The following is a 23,283-nucleotide window of genomic DNA, read 5'->3' on the forward strand; positions in this document are numbered from 1 at the left end:
AACAAAAGAGAACACTGCCTGATATAATGAAATATTCATATGTTCAAGTTTTTCCTATTCATAATTTTGCCATGCAAACAAGCATTTGTAAGCAGGACAGTGATTTTTTTTTGGTAATTAGTTAAAGCCGCTGTACTGAATGATAGCATAACGTAAATTCAATATGAATGTTGCAGCTGCACCAATGAAAGCTTGTTTTGTCTGCACACACTGCTTGTGCGTGTATGTATGTGTGTTGTTGTGTATTGGTATACTATTAGTATGCAAGAAACTTTACCCAAGTGTCTACCTGAAGTGTGCTGGATTTTATTACCCGGTACAGAAATGAGGGAATTCCCCTGGTGTCAAACATTCATTGGCTACAGCTTGGTTATAAAACTGTCATAATTATAGTGCTAATTTGAAAAACTCTGTAATTGAAAAAAAAAAACCTCAAAGAAATCTGTTGTAGTTGGACAATTGTAGTAAGACTTTATTGTATACCAAATTTGTATTTGTTTCTATCACATATATGTTGACATTTCAAATAACAGGCTATACAGGAATAACCTGGATTTGTCCTCATTCATCTTCATAGAACAAAAGTCACAAGATCACGAAAGTTAGACTTTATCCTCTGGATACCACAAAACAAATTTTAGTCAAGAGTTGCAGAGATTTTTCCTCTGGCCTGACAGAACACCACTGTCATTGACAGGACCACATGATCAACATGGTCACAAACCCCTGTTTTCCTAATGAAGCATGTTTCAGCCTTCAGATTTTTAAGCTTTACTTTGAGTGTCTGCCATGAGCTTTTTTAAGGAAGGTAGTAAAAAACAGTTGCTCATCAGTCAGTGATATTGGAAAGAACAAATTTAAATTACTTGGTTCAAACTGATCCTGATTACTGATGATTGTGTTCATATTTTTTGCCACACACCTGATATCTTTGGCATTTCACATCTTTTCTGTCATGGTCCTGGGTCGTGCGACCCAGTGTTGAGTTTTATGTATCTTTTGTATTCATTTATGCTCTAGCTTAGGGTTTCTAGGGTGCTGTTTAGCCCTTTGTTTTCTTAGTTGTTTATGTCATCTCCTCCTGTACTCAGTCTCCCTGGTTCGTGCGTCTACCTGTCATGCGTCATGTCTGTGTGGTTGTGTTAAGTTCAGGTCACGTCTAATCTCCATGTTTCCTGTTTTACTTTGAAAATCTGTGTCTAATGTCAGTGTATGTAGTTTAGCTTTCCCTGTCCTGTCATTAGGTTCATGTGTATTAGCTGTTCCCCCTCATGTGTTTCCACTTCCCTTGATCATCCCTTATGTGTATTTAGTCTCTGTGTTTCATTCAGTCTGTGTCGCGTCGTCTGTGTTTCCACCCTCCATGTTTTCATGGCCAGTCTTTGCAGTCATCGTCATAGTTTTCTGAGTTTTCATAGTTTATCACAGTATCAGTATCCCAGTTTAGTTTAGTCACAGTATTTCTGCTTTGTTTGAACTCTATGTCATCAGCCATAATAAAGGCTCGCTTTCAGTTTAGGTTCACTGCCGTCTACTCACTTGTGTTCGCACCTGGGTCCACCACACACAACCGCACGGTCTGTCTCCACAGACCGTGACATTTTCTCTTTTTTAAACATTATTTTTAATTATTATTATTATTCTCCTTTATCCAAAGGTTCTTACCCTCGTCTGTCTCTGAGTTTTAAGCTGAAGAGAAACATTGGTTACTTCATCCTACAGACATACATGCCTTCTATTCTCATCACCATCCTTTCCTGGGTCTCCTTCTGGATCAACTACGATGCCTCTGCTGCCAGAGTGGCTCTAGGTAAGGTTCATAAAACAATAAATATGCCAATAAAAGGGGAATATGTATTTGAAAGCTTGCCCAACCTGTGTGCTGGCTGTACTAAATACAAAAATGAAGAGCATGCATGTTACATTCTCTTGTTCGTCTTTTCTCATTTTATCTCTAGTTGCTTATTTCCTCGATTTTGTGAACATTTTGAACTTTACACATAAACCACACTGTTACTGTATCTTTTGCAAGTATTGTGGGTGTTAGTGGGTCAAATATTAATCAAGTATAGGGTTAAATCATAGAACTATAATGATGGTTGACTAGGCTGATTTGTTTCTACTTTTAAACCAGAAACCGTCTGTTCTTTTTTGGGGAGCCGCAATTTCCTCCAGTCATCCTTGATTATGTAAATCCCATGTTGCCTGGGAGATTTGTAACGAGCTACTCTGTGTTTATCAGTGGTTCACTGTCTTCTTTTTACCGAATTTCATTCAGCTTCATCTATATTTCTACCCAACCCGTCCCTTTTGTCAACAAGGCAATTTTGCTGATTGACGACTGGGCTATATGTAGTGGTCCAGGGGAAGGCATGCATGGGATTTAATGAAAAAAGTTAATGTTTTATAATAGAGGCAGGTCAGAGTTGGGAAATGTTTGGCCACCGCCTTCGCCATACTAGATTCAGGATCTACTTTATCCTGACCTCCTTTCAGGCATTAAAATGGACTTGTAAGGGCTATATCACATGATCACTATGTGCTGTTGTTAAGCTCTTATCACAACAGCTTGGGAAAATTGTCTGAATCCTATTTTGACCAGTATTCATTTATATTAATTAATTGGGATGCTCTGCAAAATGGTTCTTAAATGTTTCTTAAAGCCTGGATGCAATGACTAGCACAATTTAAATGCTATAAAAATCAAATTAAATATATAAAAAAAGTAAAATAAGTTGATAATGTTGCTCATTTTGAATGTGATGCATTAATAATAATAATAATAATAATAATAATAATAATACTGGATTGCATTTATATAGCGCTTTTCGAGACCCTCAAAGCGCTTTACAATTCCAATATTGATTCACTCTCACATTCACACATTGGTGGAGGCAAGCTACAGTTGTAGCCACAGCTGCCCTGGGGCAGACTGACAGAAGCAAGGCTGCCATATCGCACCATCAGCCCCTCTGGCCACCACCAGTAGGCAGTAGGTGAAGTGTCTTGCCCAAGGACACAACGAACAAAACAGACAGAGCTGGGGATCGAATCGGTAACCTTCCGGTTACAAGATGAGCGTCCCAACCCCCTGAACCACGATCACCCCAAATAATATATACAGTGAATATACAGTGGGTGGAATTATTATTTGATTTTCTGCTGAATTTCTGGGTTTGCTCACTTACAAAAATATGAACAGTGTCTAATTTTCATGGTATTTTCATTTGAGAGACAGGATATCATGGCCCTACAGAATATTGTAAGGTCATGCCATTTGACCTCTGATCTCAGTTTTACATTTCACATCTTCCTTTCTTTCAGGTTTACCCGAAAATGTATTAAATCTTTAAAGAAAGTATTTGCAAGAGAAAGAAAATGAACTGCATAGTTAGTTAGAAATATACTGTAGTGTAATATATAATAAAGTTACTCATGACCACTTATATACAGAGTAGTACCCATTGTTTATTACCTACTAACTACTACATAATGTTTGTGTAATCAAAGTAAACACACGTCGTGCTGCCCTTAACCAATTTTTACTGTACAACAAGTACGTTAAAAAAAACAACAAAATTAACTAAATAAATATACACTGAATATACAGTGTTTGTGTGCACAAACTTGGCCAAACACAGATAATTCTGATATACAAAACACAATACTACTCCATTAAAATGAAATGAGTGAACTGCCTCAGCAGAGTTTGTCATTTAATTTAAATGCAGCATTTTAATGGTTGTTACATTAATGTATTCTAATTTATTTATATGTTACTCGCTACTTAAGAAATTTTGTTCCAATTGTTCACTAGAATTTAAATAGTACTGCTGTTTTTTCAATGAATGAGGCATATGTAGGAGGATACGTAAGCACTGTAATTTAACCATTTTAGTAAGTTCTCATATAAGCATTAGAATCTGGCTTCTCTTACCATTTCTCATTTCCTTTATATGAATAGAACAGTGCTAATGTAAGCCCACCACATGTACATCCAAGAGCGAACATTGTGTTAAAAATTACAAAAAAAGGGAAAAATTGCCATGTAATAACTCTTGCAGGGGTTTGTGTGCCGTGCATAATAAGCAAATTCTCAACACATTGATATGCATAGTCTGACAGTTTGCTTGGGAAGGCTTTGGAAAAACTGTCTTTCTCAATAGGAGTTCTCCACTAATGAACAAGATCAAGGTTGACATTTGAATTTCAAAATACTCCACTTCAGGTTCTTCCTCTAAAGCATATTTTTAAAATCATGGGGCAAACCCTTTACTTTCACTGATCAAGGTCACCTAATCAATCGAATCAGCAGCCAGCATTTGGAGGCATTTCAGCCAATGGTGCACAGCAAGCTTTCCCTTTTTCTGAAAGGTGAACACAACTGTCAGAACATAAGCTTCCTCACACATTTCTATATTTGTCCCTCTTACTGACATTTTTTAAAAAAAATGTCAGTAAGTACATATTATTTATTTGCTCTGCTATTTGCAAGAAATCTATTTTCCACAATCTCAGTCTTTTTTCAATTTTATTTCCTTTTATTTGGTCACTATTATTAAGAAAATTTTACACTTCCCAATATTATACAGTAAGGCCTTCACCATATGTGAAGGCCTTACTTTCACAACGTTATTAATATTCCTTCCTTCTTGAATTATTGTACTCATGAGGTTTTTAGAAAAATTGACTTCTGACTTTGTCATTGAGGTTCAAGGTCACTTAGATTTGAACTCATTTGAGATTATTAGTTGATGCACCTATGGCATCAATTTGAAAATCCTACATCGCCACATTCAGGAGTTATTGCATTGGTAAGATTTTCAGTATAAGTATACCTCTGACCTTGACCTTAGACTCACAGGCACCGGGACTCAAACTTGTCCAAGATTTGTCGTAGATTTCTCTATGGTATGACGTCTTTCTTGAGTTATTAGATTGATAAGATTTTCTGAAAACTGGACCTCTGACCTTGATCTTGAGGTCAAAGGGCAAAATTGCAGTTTTAAATCTGACTATTGAATTTCTCAATGTCTTTTTTTGTGTTTTTTGTGGTTAAGGTATTACCACTGTGCTGACCATGACTACCATTAACACTCACCTGAGAGAAACGCTCCCCAAAATCCCATATGTCAAGGCCATAGATATGTACCTGATGGGCTGCTTCGTCTTTGTTTTCCTGGCTTTGCTGGAGTATGCCCTAGTAAACTACATCTTCTTTGGCCGGGGCCCTCAGCGTCAGAAAAAGGCAGCGGAGAAGACAGCTATGGCCAACAATGAAAAGATGAGAATGGATCCAAACAAGGTAACTATCTAATAGCTTAGCTTGTCCCTGTGATTTGGTCATCTACCTGCCTACCAGCATTTAGAAAGGACTTGTTGAGTCCAGTATACTCACTGCATTGGTCACTTTGCACAACATAGTTGACATCTTCACACAGCCACATCCATTTATGCTCTCCTGAGGTAAGGTACCCACTGCAGTATTCTCCTGAACAATAGATAATATCTAGATAATAAGAAGCCAAAACTGGAAGTTTTTTTTTTTCCACAAAGTCTCATCTTTTCAAACTGCTGCAACATCTCACTTTGTATAGTCTGCAATCAATAAAATGGTGATAAGAACCAATGTGATCCTTGTGTCTTCAACCCAGCATTGGCAGCAGTAGTACAATGTCCCGGGTTACACAATTGGCAAAAGGGTGGCTTGCAACAGAATTATTGCAACTTGGTGTCAAATTGACGTCAACTTTGTTGTATAATGCTGCTCTGCCACCACAAGAGGACCGGTATAATGGGGCCCTTATTGAGAATTAGTATGGTTTTCAGAAAAATGTTTACATAAACAATTAAAAACTAGAAACATATATTTGAATACATAGGCAAACCACATCTGATGTTTTACTTCTACATGCATGAAAATGCATGAAATCGCATTTACAGTGAAAATGGATTATTCCGATTGTCTAAAGAGTCCAGAATAATAATTAACAACATTCACTGTTAAAGCAGCTTAGTAGGATTGTTGTAGCCCGTGTTTGGAAGCCAAAATGACTCGTGAAAAAGAGAAGGAGGGTCTCAGAGACAGATAGCTTTTTGCCTTGACAAAATGCAAATGGTCACCATAACATGGCTGCACCTGGACTGCTGAAATACACAAGGCAAAATGCCAAAGAGAACCAAATAAAAATAGAAAAATAACTGCATTTATATCCTGTGACCTATTTCAAAGAGTGCACAGTCTATATAGCAATTTAGGAATTCTGTTCTGTTAACCATTTAGGTTATGTCTACATGGAATTTGAAATGGAAACACTAGAAGATAATTATTTCATAAACTGCAAAATGTAACAGTAACACATTTTTTAATCCAGTCCATCAACTGAACCACGGCAATATTGTTTTGTTTGAATGTCCTTGCAGTGGCTGGTGGGGAATGTAGTTGGCAGAGATGACACGCTGTATGCAAGAATGAAACAACGTGATATGGATGGCCATGAGTCATTGTGGGAACCAATCTTTGTGGATGATGCAGCAATTGGACTTGGTGATCAAAAAAATAAGGTATCTGAAAATGATGTGCAGGTGATTTCAAATGAGTTTTGTGCTAATGTCAATGCCAATGTCTCAAAAATAAACCCAACACTACATAAACCTGAATCTAACAAACTTTACTCTTTTACTTGGGCAGATGGACCCACATGAAAACATCCTTTTGGGCACCCTGGATATTAAGAACGATATGGGTGTTTCAGAGCTGGCTCTGGGTCTCAATGACCCACGGAATACCATGTTGACATATGACAGCTCAGCTCTACAGTATCGCAAAGCAGGGCTGGCCAGGCACAATTTTGGCCGAAATGCATTGGAGCGTCACATGACTCAAAAGAAAAGCAGACTACGGAGGCGTGCTTCACAGTTAAAAATCACCATCCCTGACTTGTCTGATGTAAACTCTATTGACAAATGGTCACGGATGATCTTTCCAACTGTTTTTTCTTTCTTTAATGTTGTTTACTGGCTTTATTACGTTAATTAGGATAAAAAAAATGTTTTAAAAAAAGGACATTCATGAGGGCAAGACCAAACAGCAAATATGTTGCTAATTTTGTCTTTGTATCTTGTTTGTTTTCTATCCATGTGATCTTGTAATTGCTAGACTGAATTGGTAAATTACGGACTGGATCTGTCATAACTTGGAAAAGAACATTTGCTGGCTTACACGTGAAAACCTTACACTAGAGATTACAAACATAAGGTGCCTGTTCCTGAGTATTTGTTTAACATTGTATGTATTATGGGATGTGTGCATCTTTCCGTTATTTAAAATGTTTGCGTTTCATGTTTTTATTACTTTAGATTTAAACTAAACAGTAATTGCCAAACTGTTATATAAATGAGATATGAATGGATAAGCTGACACTTTATAATGACCATTTACTTTTACCGATACTAATTCAAAGTGCTTGAAGCAAGTTTCAGGTTAATAGGGCTTTCTGTCTCAATTATATCAAAATGTCATGTTTATATGGGACACGGGGGCCTGAAATATACTTTTTTAGGATTTTGTTATTTGAAAAATCATTTTAAAATGGGGAAATTACCAAAACATTCCAGATTGATTGAGTAAGAGTTGCATGTTAAAAGGAAATACAGTGAGTTTATTGTGATTGTTGGGTGCTATCCACTGTGTCAGACAGCTAAGGGAACAAACAATATTATTCCTGTTATTCACATAAATGAGATTTATTTTAACAGATGCATGACAAATTAAAGGATAATCCAACATATAATCTATTAAGATGGTGCTGGGCCACCATGTGTCACAAAAATCAATTTTCACATTCATTCCCCAATTTTGTGGAACTCTGCTGAAGAGATGGAAAATTAATCCAAAACATATTCTCTTAGTTGTATTCTAATCTAATAACCAAAATCTCTGTTTGGTTTATTGGTTGGTAGGTTTTTGGACCACCTTCCCACAAAATGCCACTATCAGCAAAACAAAGCCACCGGTTCTCCCCACTTCAGTGATCAATGACTTCATTGTTTTTCCTTTAATTTGTTTCTTATCTGTTTATCGTTGTTATTCTTAATACATGGGTTTGCTTTAAATTGCTTGATGGTATAATGATTGTTTCTTTGTCTCTTGTTTTGTACAAAAAAAAAACAAAAAACAGTCAGTGAAATTAAATGGGTGCCTGTGTTTGATGGAAAGAATAGAATTCATAAATATACAAGCATTAGGTCATTATAGTAGCAACTGACACCACGATTTGAATATTTATTTTGACTGTTTCTCTGTTTCTTTGACTCAAATGTGTTTATTTATTCATCTTAATCCCAAGCCAGACTTGTATACTATATATGGGTGTAAAATTATCATGTATTGTTTTTACATTGAAAAATATTTTGACAATCACAAAATATACAGCTGTCAATACACAATGAATTTAGAACAATGACAAAATACTAACAGTACTGCCCAGAAGGTGGAATTTATGTGGAACAACTGATTATGCACAAAAGTTGTTATAAGCCATAGAGGCTCAATAGTTCTTCTAACATCTGGTGCTCATGGGAGTGGTTTTAAGAGAAACCTTATTGATCTTTTTACACTATATATTTCAATTTCAATTTAAAACAAACCTAGGGCAGCGATACACCAGTTTCAAAGTCCCTTTCCTGTAGCTCTATACTATTTAGATCATCAAATTGCTCTGTTGCAAAGCCTCACATGTGAAATTGTACCTACATAAACATTGTTAAATATAGTGGAAGAGGGGAAAGCTAACTTCAGATATTTACCTAAAACACAATCTTGCGCATATTGCTGAAGTCCTCTGGAGTGATATTCATTTTGAGTCTTAAGGCATGAGTGAATACTCTAAGCATTAATATGTTAATGTTTAATCAAAGTGTGGCCAAGAACAGTTATGACCCACTGCATGCTCTGTGTAGAAGTAAATCCTTTTTTTTTAATTACCCAAATGTTCACTCAGTTTTTGTGTTGAATTCATTTCACAAATACATATACATAATGTTTACAGGTTTATTAAAAAAAATGTCTTAATAGTTACTTGTGGTGTTATTAAAATACAATTTTCTTTTCTAGAAATAATTTACTTAACCATTATAGTCACTCTCCAACAGCTCACAAACAAGTTAGACACACTTTTAATTATCAATAAAGTGCAGATTCAAGTGAGCTTTCAGCTCTGGTATTCATATGTTAATTATCAAAATAGTCAATTTCACACTGCTTTCTTAAGATTGAAAACTGTGCATTGTAAGTGAAATATTGTATTTTTGTTCAATGGTTATGGTGATTATGTCACAAAATTTGTCGTCTCTGTTGTTTTAATATATCTTTCTATCTCTCTCTCTCTCTTGCTCTCTTTTTGGGTCACCTTTTAGAGAGATCTACTAGAAAATGATTGTTGGTGTAAATCTCTGAGGAGTTCAACAAAAAATTTGGGAACATGTTCCAAAAGCATATTTATATATGTATATAGCAAACATATATATTGTTAATCAGAAATTGAAACATATTAATACATATTAATAAATACTTACGAACTTTCTACACAAAAAAAAAAAAAAAAAAAAAAGATTTTCAATAGCATTTATATTGTAACATGGAAAGAGAGAATACAAAAGCAGATGTAATGTAAATAATCTATTCAACAATGTCACTTGATCACTTTGATCTTATGCTATTAATCGGAGAATAAGTATTTGTTTTTGCCAAAATGTAAACATGTCTTGATGAATGTAGTTGATGTTCCTTTGCAGGGTGTTTTTGCTATAATGTTTCAGCAAATGTATACGAGATTTTTGTACCAATAATTAGCTAAACACAGCTTAGTCCACACCACCACACCACCACTAACACAAAAACACACAAATACAAAAGGTCATGTGATTAAGAGGCTAATAATGCCTTGTATCAGACCCAAAGTGAAACATCTCAGGTCAGCACAGTTCACACTATTAACAACACCGACTACAATATACTTGTACTTAAAAAAAAAAAAAAAAAAAAGCAGCTTGGTGCATTTGTTTTATCTGTTCTCCCTGTAATTTATTTCCCTTCTCCTGTTTAATATAATGCTCATGATACAGTACAGTACACAGTAACTATATTAAAAGTATGGTACAGTATTTGACCATAACCACAATCTAGACATGGCTAATATTTTTTTTTAAAGTACGATAATAAACAAAGTTATTCTATCCACATCAGCTGTAGACATATAAAGATAACTCAGATTTTAAAAACAAATCTTAATAATAGTGCTGTAACACATGATGTATCTGAGTATGAGTGTGGGAAGTGGGTGCATGTTGGCCAGATAGCAATGCATTTCCAAAGCACAGTTTGGATGTGTGTTTGTACTTCACAGCACTTTTTTTGTTTCATATATTTTTGTACTTCTATATTCCAATGTAAAAATGGCAAAACCCATTTTTCTCTAAACCTTGTAAAACAAGTTTGAGCATTTTTCATATTTATACAATGCTTATTGGTTGCATTGCCCCTTAGGGATAGTGAAAATGTAATGATTTGTATGATAATGAAATCCTGTCAAGATACCTTGTTTAAAATTTAATTCATATAAAATACATGGTTGTAAATGGTTTGAAAATGTTTTTTTTTTTCTTAATTCTTGGAAAGTTAGGGTTTTTGGAAATTCTAGATTCTATTTAGTTGAATCTGGAACGAATGACATCTTAAAAGCCTAAATGACACATCTTTCTGGCTGAGTATGTCTGCACACAGTCACAGAAGAAGCCTTAGCCTCCTGCTGCCCTGGACCTCTTTCCAAGCAGCATCAATCCTACTCACTCTCAACACCCTCCACCTTGGAAAACCCTTGTATATAGCACTCATAAGAACATAGCTGCACATTTTTGAAAGACAAGCTCTGTAAAAATTATGTCTTTACTTGGGAAGTGAAATTATTTCCCTGATAATAAATATTATATACAGTTCAGAGAATGCCTGTTTTGCACTTATTTCAAATGAGGGGAAAAAGCAGAGTGATCTCAATGCATGGCAAGTAATCCCAGTTGTGTAAAATTAACAAAATGTAGACAAATGCACTTGAATTATGACCAACTGCAACATATAATGCAGTTGATGCTTATGCAGTACAAAATAGCTAAAACTGGTCATTTTCTGACATGTGTTGGGAAATCAGTTTTACCCTGGTTCTTTTTTATTCCTCAGGCCTCCAGAGATGCACCGTAGTCATTTTCACAAAAACTTTATTCATCTTTATTCATCTTCATTCATCTTCATTTAAGCATGCATTCTTCTAGAAGGGAAGACTTGCCAGGCTGGTGTCCCTCTGCAAAATCTTTACTCCTTTGTCTGTGAAACACAGTTTTGTAGGAGCGACCCTATCATAAAACCCCCACGGAGTGCTGCAAACTCTGTGCCTGTGTCTATGTGCACGTGAGTGCCTGTGTGTGCGCGTATCCGTGTGTCTATGTGAGTGCACGTGAGTGAGTGTATGCGCGTGGATGTGTGTGCGTAACAGTTAAAGCACTATGTGCGTATATCTCTATGTACGTACCTTCCTGAGGGTCATAAAAGTCCATCTCCCTTCCAAACCAAAGTTATTTAGTTACAAACTTTGAGACTCCCACCCAGGCATGCCCTGAGGAATTTCCACTCTACATTAACCTCTCTTTGTCTCACTTTCACAGTTCAAACTGGGGGAGGGTCTCCTAGAAATCTACTCCTAAATTCCTGACACACTCAGGCCTTTATTACATCGAGGGCAGTGTCAGTGTCTCTACAATAATTCTACATTCTAACACATTTCTAAACTCTAAAATAGGCTACGCATATCTTCACATGATGGCTTCTTTTTGTGATTGATCTTCTGGAAAGCACATACCAACACTTCAGAAGGTTAATGAGTCATTCACATATGTATGAACTTTGGAATATTGTACACAAATCTGTAAAATTAGTAAAACTGCCATAAGAAGCCTCTGCACCTGTAGATTTCCCACTGAAGAATTTTGTTGAATAAAAAATTGAAAGAGCCCATTTTCACTGGAGCTGGAGTTTTCTCTAAACACTCTTCCCATTATAATGAAACACACACACACACACACACACACACACACACATGTTTTAACATGACTGTAGTCCAACCTAAGCCAGATAAATCAAAAGAACTTGCATGTGATAGCAACAAAATTGTATGTAACTATGCATAACCTTTTCCATTCCACACAAGCAGAGTGTTATGCTGAGATTTGAAACAGAGCCACCGTGGTGTAGAAATAGAGCTCTTGTGGCTCTGAATAGGAGTACATGAGTCATGACATAGAGCGGTAGGCAAGCTTGGCATCGCAACAAAGACATTAGAACAAGTGTGAAATGTGTCTTTTTATCTTTCACCCACAACACCTTTTTTGGTCATCACCCACAGTCTTCAGTTTGAGATTAAACTTACAAAGGGAAGCAGTGACTGTTCAGCCAATATATCATACCAGCATTTTTTTTAATGGTGACTCAGTGTTAAAGGATAATTGTAATACAAAAGTATGACTTTGTGTTAGAGCATCTGGATAAATATAGACACCGGAAGTATATGTGCGCGTGTTTGTGTGTGTTTCAGTGTATTCTAATATAAAAGCCCACCTTCCATTTTTATATAAATGCTTATGTGATTCAATTTTTGATAATCCAAGACTCAACTCTAGCAATCATCTACAGAATCTGTTCCAGTTCTTTTTCTGCTTAGCCCAGTAAGAATATTCTGACATTGGTTTAGGAATTGCTTGATATTATGAATGCAATAGTTGTAGCCCATTTCCTGTACAAATCTGTGCATAGTGGCACTTGATGCACCTACCCATGAAATGATGATTCTTGACAATCTTCTGAAGCCTGTGGTCATCTGTGGTCCTCATACCCCTGTTCCTAACACATCTTTCTCTTCCACTCAGCTTTCCTTTTATATACTTTATGTATTAAATCTGTGTTTATTTAGATGTTGTCTGACACTAACCTGTGAGATAACTGACCAATTACTTTCACCTTCATTTTCATTATCTAGAGTAAAGTAATGGTTAAATGTGTTTGTTGACTTTGCTTGAAAAGCTCTTTTCCCACCGTATCTATTGAGATGACCTTTTCCTATGAGAAAGGCAGAATAAGGTTGGTGGATTCAAGCTTTACTTTTGTTATTCTACTTTGTTAATTTATTTTCTCATATTATGTAACTTCATGAAACATCTTTAATTTCTCTGCCTCTGCTTCTCTTCTTCTGCATGTGTGTGTCCCTAGTTAATTAGGAGGAATATATGTTAATGGGACGCTGCTAGCAGACTAATTAAGATTCTGATTAGACTTAAGATACTGTCAGCCAGTCCCACTGTGTGTGCCCTTGTGATTATGTGTGCTTATATGTGTGTCTTGCCTCTGGTTTACTTGTTGAGGAAATCACCCAAACTCTAACATGCATTTTGTCTATGGTTAGAAAATGAAACTAATTCTTAGCTCTTATGGTGACTCATACTTCATGAAAATATCCCATTTGATTATTTCTCTCAGACATAACATTAGCGGTGGATTTTTAAATAAGAGGGTACAAACTTCTAGTTTGGATTGCAGAATAGGCAGAATTTAAATCAGGAAGATACTGGACTTATTGTCAAGTCTGTGCAAAACATATTGATAAGAGACCAAAAAGTAATATGAAATATTAAATAAACCTGTATTTAAAAGTACTTATTTCAGGGGGGTTTTTTTCACTTTCACTTTATTGTCTACAAGTCATCAGTATCAGTTATGATATCAGTTTGGATATGTGGTGAGAGGGAAACATGAAGATGAAACCAGGAGATGTCCTTACTAAGTCATCAGAGCTGAACAGGTGATGGAGAAGCAGGTTTACCTTTTAGGTGACATGAATGAGTTGGACCGAAAGTTATGAACTGTTTCTGAGAGACAAATAACACCAGGATCCTTTGTAGCTGACGGCTGGTAACTGTGCAGGGGCGGGTCTCATTAACAGGGAAAGGGGGGCACAAAGAAATACTTTTCTTTCTTATTCTCATTTAAAATGTCTAGCTTTTAATAAATAGTTATCTGAATCTTACAACCAAAGTTTTTATCTGATATAAAATGTATATAAATCACACATATACCAACAAGTTGTATCAAACCAGAAATTTAATGAGCAGCTGGATTTGTCTTGCATTAACTGGCTGGACACAGAGGACATAAAAATTCAGCTGATTGAACTGAAAAGCTCGACTCTGTGGGGGTCAAGGTTTGAAGAACTATGAACGCAGCTGTAATCCATAGCTGTGCGTGTTCATGAAACTTGCATTTTCACCTGCTGGACATCACTACCTGACAAGTTTAACTGTCTTCAGAACATTGCAGAGGCCTTATTGACAACATTTGGCTCTACATATCAGTGTGAGCAGATTTTCTCTCACACAAAGAGTGTCCTCAGGTAGCTTTCTGAATGCAGGACACTCAGAGACCTGTGTCTCTGAGTGGGAGACCAGGGATCACATTAACATGAGTATCCCTGTATTAACAAACATGCCATATTGGTCCAGTTTATTTATTTTTTTATCATTGTTGTGAGGAGACCATAAATAGCACTTGCATTTTCTGTTGTACGGTGCATTTGCTGTTATGGAGTTCTTGTTATGGATAAAATGTGTCCTTTTTTTTGTTTCAAAATAGCTGAAAACTATTCGCTGATAGCTGTCAACATCTGCAAACAAATATAATTCTATAAATTGTTCTATATAGTGTGTAACTGTTAATAAAAATCGTTATTAAATTTATTGCTAGTGCAATTCTATGGCACATTGACTTGAATTGAATTATAGATGGCACTCATCATCAGAAAGGTTGCCGACCCCTGGTTTAAATAATCTAGAAAAATATTAGCAATACCTTAAGGGACAGCAGTGACCCAAAAAGGTCTGATCTTAATCCTTTATCGATACAGTACATGCATTAGAGGACTTTGATGTGTACTAATGTGAGAAACACATTGGTTGAATTAAAAGAATTACACATCAGATAATAAGGTGGTGTCATAAGGTATCATCATGAAAGCACACTCTTTTCTCCTTATGTACAAACAGGTTGTTGGATGAAGAAAAACAAATGTATAGATCTGCTACAACCACTGATGTCCATTTGTGGGACGTTTAGAACTGCAATAATTTGTCTACTTTGGGAGCAGAAAACACATTTTCTTAATGCATTGGTCTTAGAATGAGCGTAATCTATTGTAAGAAACTGTTTTAAAATTCTGGACTAAAAGCCAGATTTTCCCACAAATTGAAAAAAATGTTCATTCCATTCAACAGTGATTTTAAAAAAAATACTGGCAGCTAATCAACAAAATGCATATATTCCAACTTTGTGTAGTAATGTTTTTTGTTTTCTTAGATGAATACATTAAGCTCTTTAATTAATCATTCTCTTTTGTGCAGTCTATTCAGAAATATGTTTAATATAGGTTCGATAAACACATTTAAAGTAAAAGCAATTTTGCTATGCATCTACATCAGGAATCTGTAGATAATTAAAGAAATCTTGATAAAGCATTAATTAAGTGAGCAAAATACAAAGTGAGTGTAGATAAAAATCCCACGTTGCTGTCACAAAGCCCAAGATTCAAAAAGCAAATCTGCTGAATACGAGTGTGCACAGTTTTTCAAGATTTTCAACAATAAAACAATTTTCAGACATTCCCAGTTTAAATTCTGTAATCATTTTACATCTTCTAACGAGGCCATGTGTTCACATAGCATAGACACAAACAACTGCCGTTTGGGTTCTTTTTAACACTACTCAGAATATGGAGTTAAGGTCATACTGACTGTCACTAGGTGGCTACCGTCTTGTGCTTTTTAAGAGCGTCACTTCTCACTTCACGCACACAGAAAAATCACCAGTGAGGAAAACTGCTTTTTCTACACCTTAATATCGATAGCAGTTCTCATCTGGTATATTTTTCTGATTCAAATGTCATATAAAGCCAACTGATGAATGTAGGCATTTAGTATATTCTATATGAAATGAATATCACATACCAGCAAAGACCCAGAAGGATTAGATAGATACAGTACATAGAAATATGCATCCACATACAAACACATTTACAAACCAAATATACATGACTTTTTATTGTCTTGGTCATCCATATTTGGTTATGAATATTATTTATGTTCTCACTTTTGTTTGATGTTAGACATTTTTAATGCTTTTAAAAAACAGAATGTCTCATTTAGTCTCTTTTGACAGTGACTTGGTTGATCAACATACATCAAGATATAGCAAAGGTTCTTACAAATGTGTTGCTACATGTGCAATGTTGGGTGCTTGAAAAAGACGACGACTGGACTTCTTTAAACATTGTCCTTAATGTTGTTATAAACTCTCTGAGATAAAAGTCAATTTTCAGGCTGCTTGAGTTTAAAGAAGTCTACTCGGCTTCTTTTTCAAGCTCCAAAGACTACAGTGACCTGCATGCCTGAAAAACTACAGATGAAATTTACCTATGGAGTATATGGATGGCTGATTGAAATGTGCATTGAATAAGGCTGCAAGAAAAGAAAACAGCAAGAAAATCATGAGGAAGATGGAGCTCCCTAGAGGGAGAGAAAATGGACTGAAAGAGCAGGCTTTATACCCTTGGCTACTTCTACCTCTCTGCTATTTTTCTGACAATACCAGCTGCCCTCAGAGGTATAGCAAAGGGGGTAGCAGGAAGTAAGAAGGGTACGAGCAATATGTAGGACAAATGGGATAGTGTAGTAACACAAATACTGTAAATAGTTTGATGTGTTTCACAATTTCCTTTTTGTGTATGTATTTTACGTTTCCGTGCCCAGACATTTACAGGGGTATTCAGCACATCATGTACGGTCTATATGACAACGTAAATTAGACAATGACGGCCCCCAGGAAATGTTTCTTGGTAAAGATCCAAAGGTGACCAAAAATAGACCAGATGGAAAATGATATATCATCCAGACTCTCCTCCCTCCACTCCTGTCCTGCCATTTTCTAAAGTCAAGATTAGTGATGTCATAACTTGTGCACAGTATAAAAGCCCACTGAACACTTAGAAAATAACTTGTGTATTTTAACATGGCCTCTACTTCCTGAGAGTAGCATGAGAAGAGGAAGAGAGGCTCTTTGAATACCACACCATGAGATGCTTACACCAAACCCACAGGGTGCCCTATAGCTGTGCAGAAATGTTGTACAATTATGTGTTAATTTGCCCATGTGGATAGGAAAGACGAGTGAAGGAAGAAGCTGAACCTTAAAGACTGGACTGTCTGTCAGTGCCAAGAAAATGGGTACATTAGCTACATTAGCCCTAAATTACATGGCTGAATATATCTGAAATAGCTCCAGTTCCACTTAAAAGCACTAACATCCTTCTGTTACACAACATTAGTAGCATTAAATAAGGCCAGTTTAGCAACATTATTTAAATTTTAAAAGAAATTCAGACAGAAGTTTCTCTGTGCCACCCTTGAACAAAAATGTTTTTGATTCCTTGTGGTTAGCGAGTTTAATGAACAAATCCACTTGAATAGGATCATCTGTAAATGAAGACATAATGTATGAATCCTTGTTTGTCCCTAATCTTCCAAAGCACTTGATGCTATTAAAAGGACCGGAAATTGTATTTATAAAATCACTTTTCTCTGCCAGGAATATTATTTCAATACGTTATTCCCTGTGTCTTTAATTAATTTCATTGTGAAAAGATCCAGAGGAATAAAAAAAGCTATGGAACAGAAATGGTTGCGTGGGAGAACAGACCTGCGATCTCTTTACATTAGCAGGGATTAAGAACGTGAAAGCATAATACATAAAGTATATTGCTTTCATGGGCAAATTATTTTCAATACAATTTCCAGTTTCATGTGTTGCATTCATTTTTATTGGCTATGTCTATGAAAAATTTCTGAAGCCAAAAAAATCTATTCCAATAAACGGAGTACTGAATAAGCTCAGAATTTATACTAATATGATGGCGAGAAATTGAAAAAATAGTACTCATGTTTTCTTAAGAACTGAAAAATGTCCAAGTGTATTTCCATAAGGATTTTGACACCATTCTACTAATCCATATGCAAATACATAGAGCTTACCCGTTTTATCTTTAACAATAAAGAAATTCTAAATGGCAAAGCAGATTAATTGCATAACACCAAATAAACAATTTGTCCACCCAACCTGTGTTACAAGATAAATCCCAGTATCAGTTGCATTAGGATGGGCTGCATATAATCCATGTTTGCATCAATGACCTTAATTTATATAATGGGAGAAAGGGGATAAATATAGAATAAAAATCGGAAAAAGTGAAGGACAAAAATGTAACTGAAAACAACAAATAAGAACTAGAGTAGGACGTATAGAGAAATTAAAACTGACAGATGTGTCATTTTAATTTGCAATGCACTATATTACCCTGCTTCACTCTCTCTTCCATCATGGTTTTATTGTAATAAAGTAAACTGTACACTACCTGCATACTAATACTACTGCTAATAATAATAACAATAAACTGCTACCACAGAATGAACTGGATAAAATTTTACACTACAGTAAACACACTATATACTAATTGTGTTTGGGATTTGTTCACAACATAAGGGTCATCCATCCTCGCCAGACCCCAAACAGCCACATCATACAATTGGTAAAGTTTGATAATGGTTTATTTACAATATGTTGATTCATTAGGTTATTCAACACAAAAGTAGGAGCTGAAGCCAAAACAACAAACAAGGAGCCTATCTCGAGGATTTAACAAATTTACCTCCTCAAAAGAAACAGACGAAATGACAGCAACGTGCCTCCCTAACTAAGAAAAACATGAGAAAACTACAATCAACAAAAATGCAGTCCACCCCTACTTACTCCTGTATATAAGCAAACAGCACTGGGCAAGTAACAAAAGGTCTGCTGGTTGGGATGAGCCGAGGATAAATGACTGGCCGTCCATGGCGGTGACATCATATAAGCTGTCTCCAGGTAGCTAGCCAATCCGTATGAGCCGCCCTCTGGAGCCACCAATCACGGAAAGGCACCTACACACCGAGATTTGCATATTACACAACATTACAACAGCAGTCGCAACACAAAGTTTAAACATTTTAACACTTAAATTAAAGAATTTAGCTCTCAGTTTTCTTAGTGAAAAAAAACCTAAACAAATAAACAAAGACCTGAACAATGTGGCTAACATTAGGAATTTAAGGGATTATATAAATTTTGGTTTCAAAAACATGTTACCCTGCTACCATAGGGTTACTTGTGCTATATGTCCTTGCACAAGGGATTAAATATCTTCTTAGCATTAAAATGCACTGGACTGTTTTAGTTATTCTCAACAGACCCATTCAGTGCCTACATTGAGCAGTTGAGTGCATTTTGATTTTCAAACTTCATGCAGAATATTATTTGGAAGCTATGCTACTTGTTAGCATAATTGTGGACCCATGAATAAATAATAAAAATATAAGACCACAGTTGTTTTTTTTTATTTGAAGAATAATGTGTACTCAATAGACCACCAACATTATAGTGTCCTCATTATGCCACACTGGCTTGCAAAGAAGGGGAATTGAGTTACCTGTCCAGAGTGTACCCTGCCTCTCACCCTATAGTAGCTGGGAAGAGAATGGATGGATGGATGGTTGGATGGATTTCTAACAGCTGATATAACATGCCCCCTATTAATTCTAAAAAGTTCCAATTTTGTTGCTAAATAGAAGTTTAAAAGTAATTAATTGAAGTGTTGCATATAAATCATAGATATTAGAGATAGGAAAATTGAACAATTTCTAAATAAAGCATAACCTTTACTGATGACCCCAAACTGTAAAATTATGTTGCCAATTCTTACACCATAATTTTCATACTGTTACCAAGCTTCAGTATTGTTAAGTTGTATTTGTTCTAGGAGTCTGAATGCATGTGATACTGTATGTGAACGCTAATGTGCTTCACCTAACGTATCTAGCCTTATTTTTTGTGTGTTGTTTTACTGAAACCATGTGGCTGTGCACGATGAGTCATTCACTTGCTCAGTTAGCCAGCCCCTCTTGGCTCCTCCTGAAGGCCATTTGGTTAGTAGATGTGTGGCCATTTAAACTGGCCAGTGCTGAAATGGCACCGCAGCACAGACGGTGCCTGGTGAGTACCTGCTCTTAGCTCATTATTGGCAGCAGTCTCATGTTGGCATTGCTTCTTTGCTGATTCTCAGCATGTCTGCAAGCAATAACCAAGCATTATTGGTTATTGCCCATCTATATGGAGAAAAGGCCTCAGCTGGAGAGGTTTGCAAAGTTCACATGTGTTTGTACCTGCATCGAAGTCAAATAAATTAGATTATTAATTAAACTATGGTATATTATGTTGTCTCAAGAGCGTATAACTAATACCACACAACTAGTTTTGTTTATTGTTTTACAAGCTAACAAGGAGTGTGTTAATGAATTTTGCTGGGAGTTTTTTTCCCTGTAGCTTCAATCAAGCTTTCTGCTCCTGTGTCAATATTACAATCCCCAAATCAATTTTGAACAGTAGATGTAGGGTGCTGACACTGGTCTGTTGTGTTAATTAATGTGCTAACAAATGGCAACACACCAGAGTTGATTTAATAAGGCTATCTCTATTTGCAGCGTTATAGAAAAACACAGGGGAAAAATTAGGGCTGCAAAAGAACAGAGACCAAAGATATGATTATAACTCGTATTTTTTTGTAAATAGAAAACAGTCCTTTTTCCCTGGTTATGAAGCCACAGATTCCATAAAACATAATTTTCTTTGCATATTTACGTTATTATTTTGTTTATGTAAAAAAAAAGAAGTCTTATAAAGGTATATTATATCTACATACATCTCAGGTTTTCCACCATGAAATAGGTGCTGTGAAGAGAAATTAACTAAATGTAAAACTGTGATGAGGCCCATTGTCCCAATGTACACAAAAGGTTTTAAAACTAAAACCTCAAAAATGTCTACTTCACAAAATACATTTGAGGTAAACTAAAGAGTTGTAGACTAAAGGTAGGTGGGCACAACAAGGGGTAAGTTGCAACACAATACAAAAAGCATGCAAAATAAGAGGCTGTTTAAGAACTATAAATTCTAGAGCTTCTTGGTAAACACTTAAGCGTCATTGTCCACAAACACCTACATTCATCGTTCCATCAGTTCGTGCAGAGATTGGACTAAGGCAATCTTCCTTTTCTTCTCCATCTTCATGGAACATGTTGCAGAAGGATTTGAAGCTTCTCAATTGATTTCACTTGCAGACTTCAAAATACATACAGATGTTTTGTGAAATCGTCTCTGGGAAGTTTGTTTTTGTTTATAATGTGACTATGTACATTAGTTTTTGTTTGTTTTTGTTTTGCTTTTTTTGTTTTTAAATTAATAATTATTTAATTTTAATATGACATTTTAATATTTTTGTCTGGAACAGGTTTCTCTTGCAAATGAGACATTGAGTCTCAATGGGACTACCTGTATAAATAAAGGGTAAATTTAAAAAAAAAAAAAAAACACCAGTTTTTACTTTGGAAGTGTCAATTTTCAATAATTTTCAGTTTCAGTTTCAAACAATCTCTGGTCCTCATTCAGTGCTCTTCAGGCAATATTGTTTCAGTTTCTTCAGTTGGACTTTCTCCTGCTTTTTTTGCCTCAGTAATGCAGGATTCTCTCTTACAACACAAATGCTTTCTCAGCTTCACCTTACATAGAGATATGGGGGTCTGGCAGTATGCAGATAGGATACAGATTGTACAGGTCTGTTGGTTTAGATTGATTCTGACTGACACATGCACAATAGTAAGAATAAAATACGGTAATTCATGAACCCAGTGGTATTTTCATGCACATGTATTTTCTAGTTAATGGGTGAATACAAATGAATGAAGCCCGCTCTCATAAAAGCAAATTTTAGCCACTAGCATATTTCCATCTGAATTCATTGGATAGGTACACACAGTAAATAAGCTATAAAATGCAAACACTCCAATAAGCAAAATGCAAAGAGGAAGACAATGAAAAGGTACCATCTGAAACTGAACAATGTTGACAAGTTTTTCTTTTTGCAAAAGGAAAAAAACATTAAAATATACTGATGATTTCAACTTGGTAGGAGCTAATTTCATACGTTAATACCTCAAGGCCCTGCAAGAAATATGTTAAACAGTAACACTAAAACACAAAGTTGTCAGTGAAGCTCTGTTCAGAGGAAACAAAAGAGCAAAATCAGGCTCTCACAGCAATGATTCCAGCAATGGTTTCGTAGCACTTTGTAAATAAAATAAATGAAATCAAATCTGTCTATATTCTAATATTTATAGATCGGTGTATTGTTTTTTGTGTATTCTCTGATGTCAGTGACCTGTTTAAATGTTATGAAACAGTACAGCAGCAGGAGCTGTAAATTATCAATACTCAAAGCTTTAATTTCTGTAACAGGACTACTGTTACTTTATTCACAATAACAGCTTAACATTTTCGAGAGAAGCATACACAGCATGTGCTGTGACAAATGCAGATGGATAAACAACAAAGGAAATTGAAGAACTACCGTGAATTCTTTCATGTGTCCCAAAACATAAGGAATAATGAAAAAACAACAACAAAAAAAAAAAACAATCCCTCTCTCCTTGACTCATTCTCCAATTTTAGCATCTTGCTTGAATTGTAACACTGTGTTGGCAATATTCTATTTGTTCCTTGGGGTGTCATGGGAATCTGAAACGAGATGTCGGGAGAAAGTCTTTCAACAAGGACTCTTACATGGAGTAAACCCCTTGTGTGGATTGTCAGAAAATTGAATCAGAGCCCACATTGATGTGTTAGCATTACTGAAAAATTTCTAAAGCGCTGTGCATTTCTAGTAGGATTTAAAATGCAAAAGGGACATTGCTGCAGTTCTCAGAGGGCCGAGGTAGAGAACTACTTAAGGGATTTTTGGTTTTTAATGGGATCTGTCAACATACATCCCAGATTGACTAGTATGTAAGCAATATCAGCCTTATTCACTTCTGTGCTTTCTGTAAGTATCTGTTGTTTATTGTACCATGTCAGTTTTACTCCAAAGCTGTAAAACTTTGATGGGGTATTGTCGTTACCCCATTGGCCGGGCGGGAAGCGTGGACAATTGAGTTGTGTAAGTGAATACAATAAATGAGTCGACATAAGACTTTCAAGTTAATACAATAGATGCATCT

At 35.8% G+C, this 23,283-nt stretch overlaps 1 protein-coding gene across 2 annotated transcripts in view; it reads left to right on the forward strand.

Annotated features, from left to right (window-relative positions):
- Positions 1-10,199, forward strand: part of gabrb2b (gamma-aminobutyric acid type A receptor subunit beta2b) — an 82,155-nt gene extending 71,956 nt beyond the window's left edge. For both annotated transcript variants that reach the window (XM_085174431.1, XM_085174430.1), the window contains exons 7-10: positions 1,658-1,810; positions 5,061-5,305; positions 6,424-6,564; positions 6,692-10,199. In XM_085174431.1, coding sequence (XP_085030557.1) covers positions 1,658-1,810; positions 5,061-5,305; positions 6,424-6,564; positions 6,692-7,039 — 887 coding nt within the window. In that variant the 3' untranslated portion in view covers positions 7,040-10,199. The remainder of the gene's footprint in view (positions 1-1,657; positions 1,811-5,060; positions 5,306-6,423; positions 6,565-6,691) is intronic.
- Positions 10,200-23,283: the final 13,084 nt, after the last annotated feature.

The sequence above is a fragment of the Neolamprologus multifasciatus genome, chromosome 10, assembly GCF_963576455.1.
Source record: "Neolamprologus multifasciatus chromosome 10, fNeoMul1.2, whole genome shotgun sequence".
Taxonomy (NCBI): Eukaryota; Metazoa; Chordata; class Actinopteri; order Cichliformes; family Cichlidae; genus Neolamprologus; species Neolamprologus multifasciatus.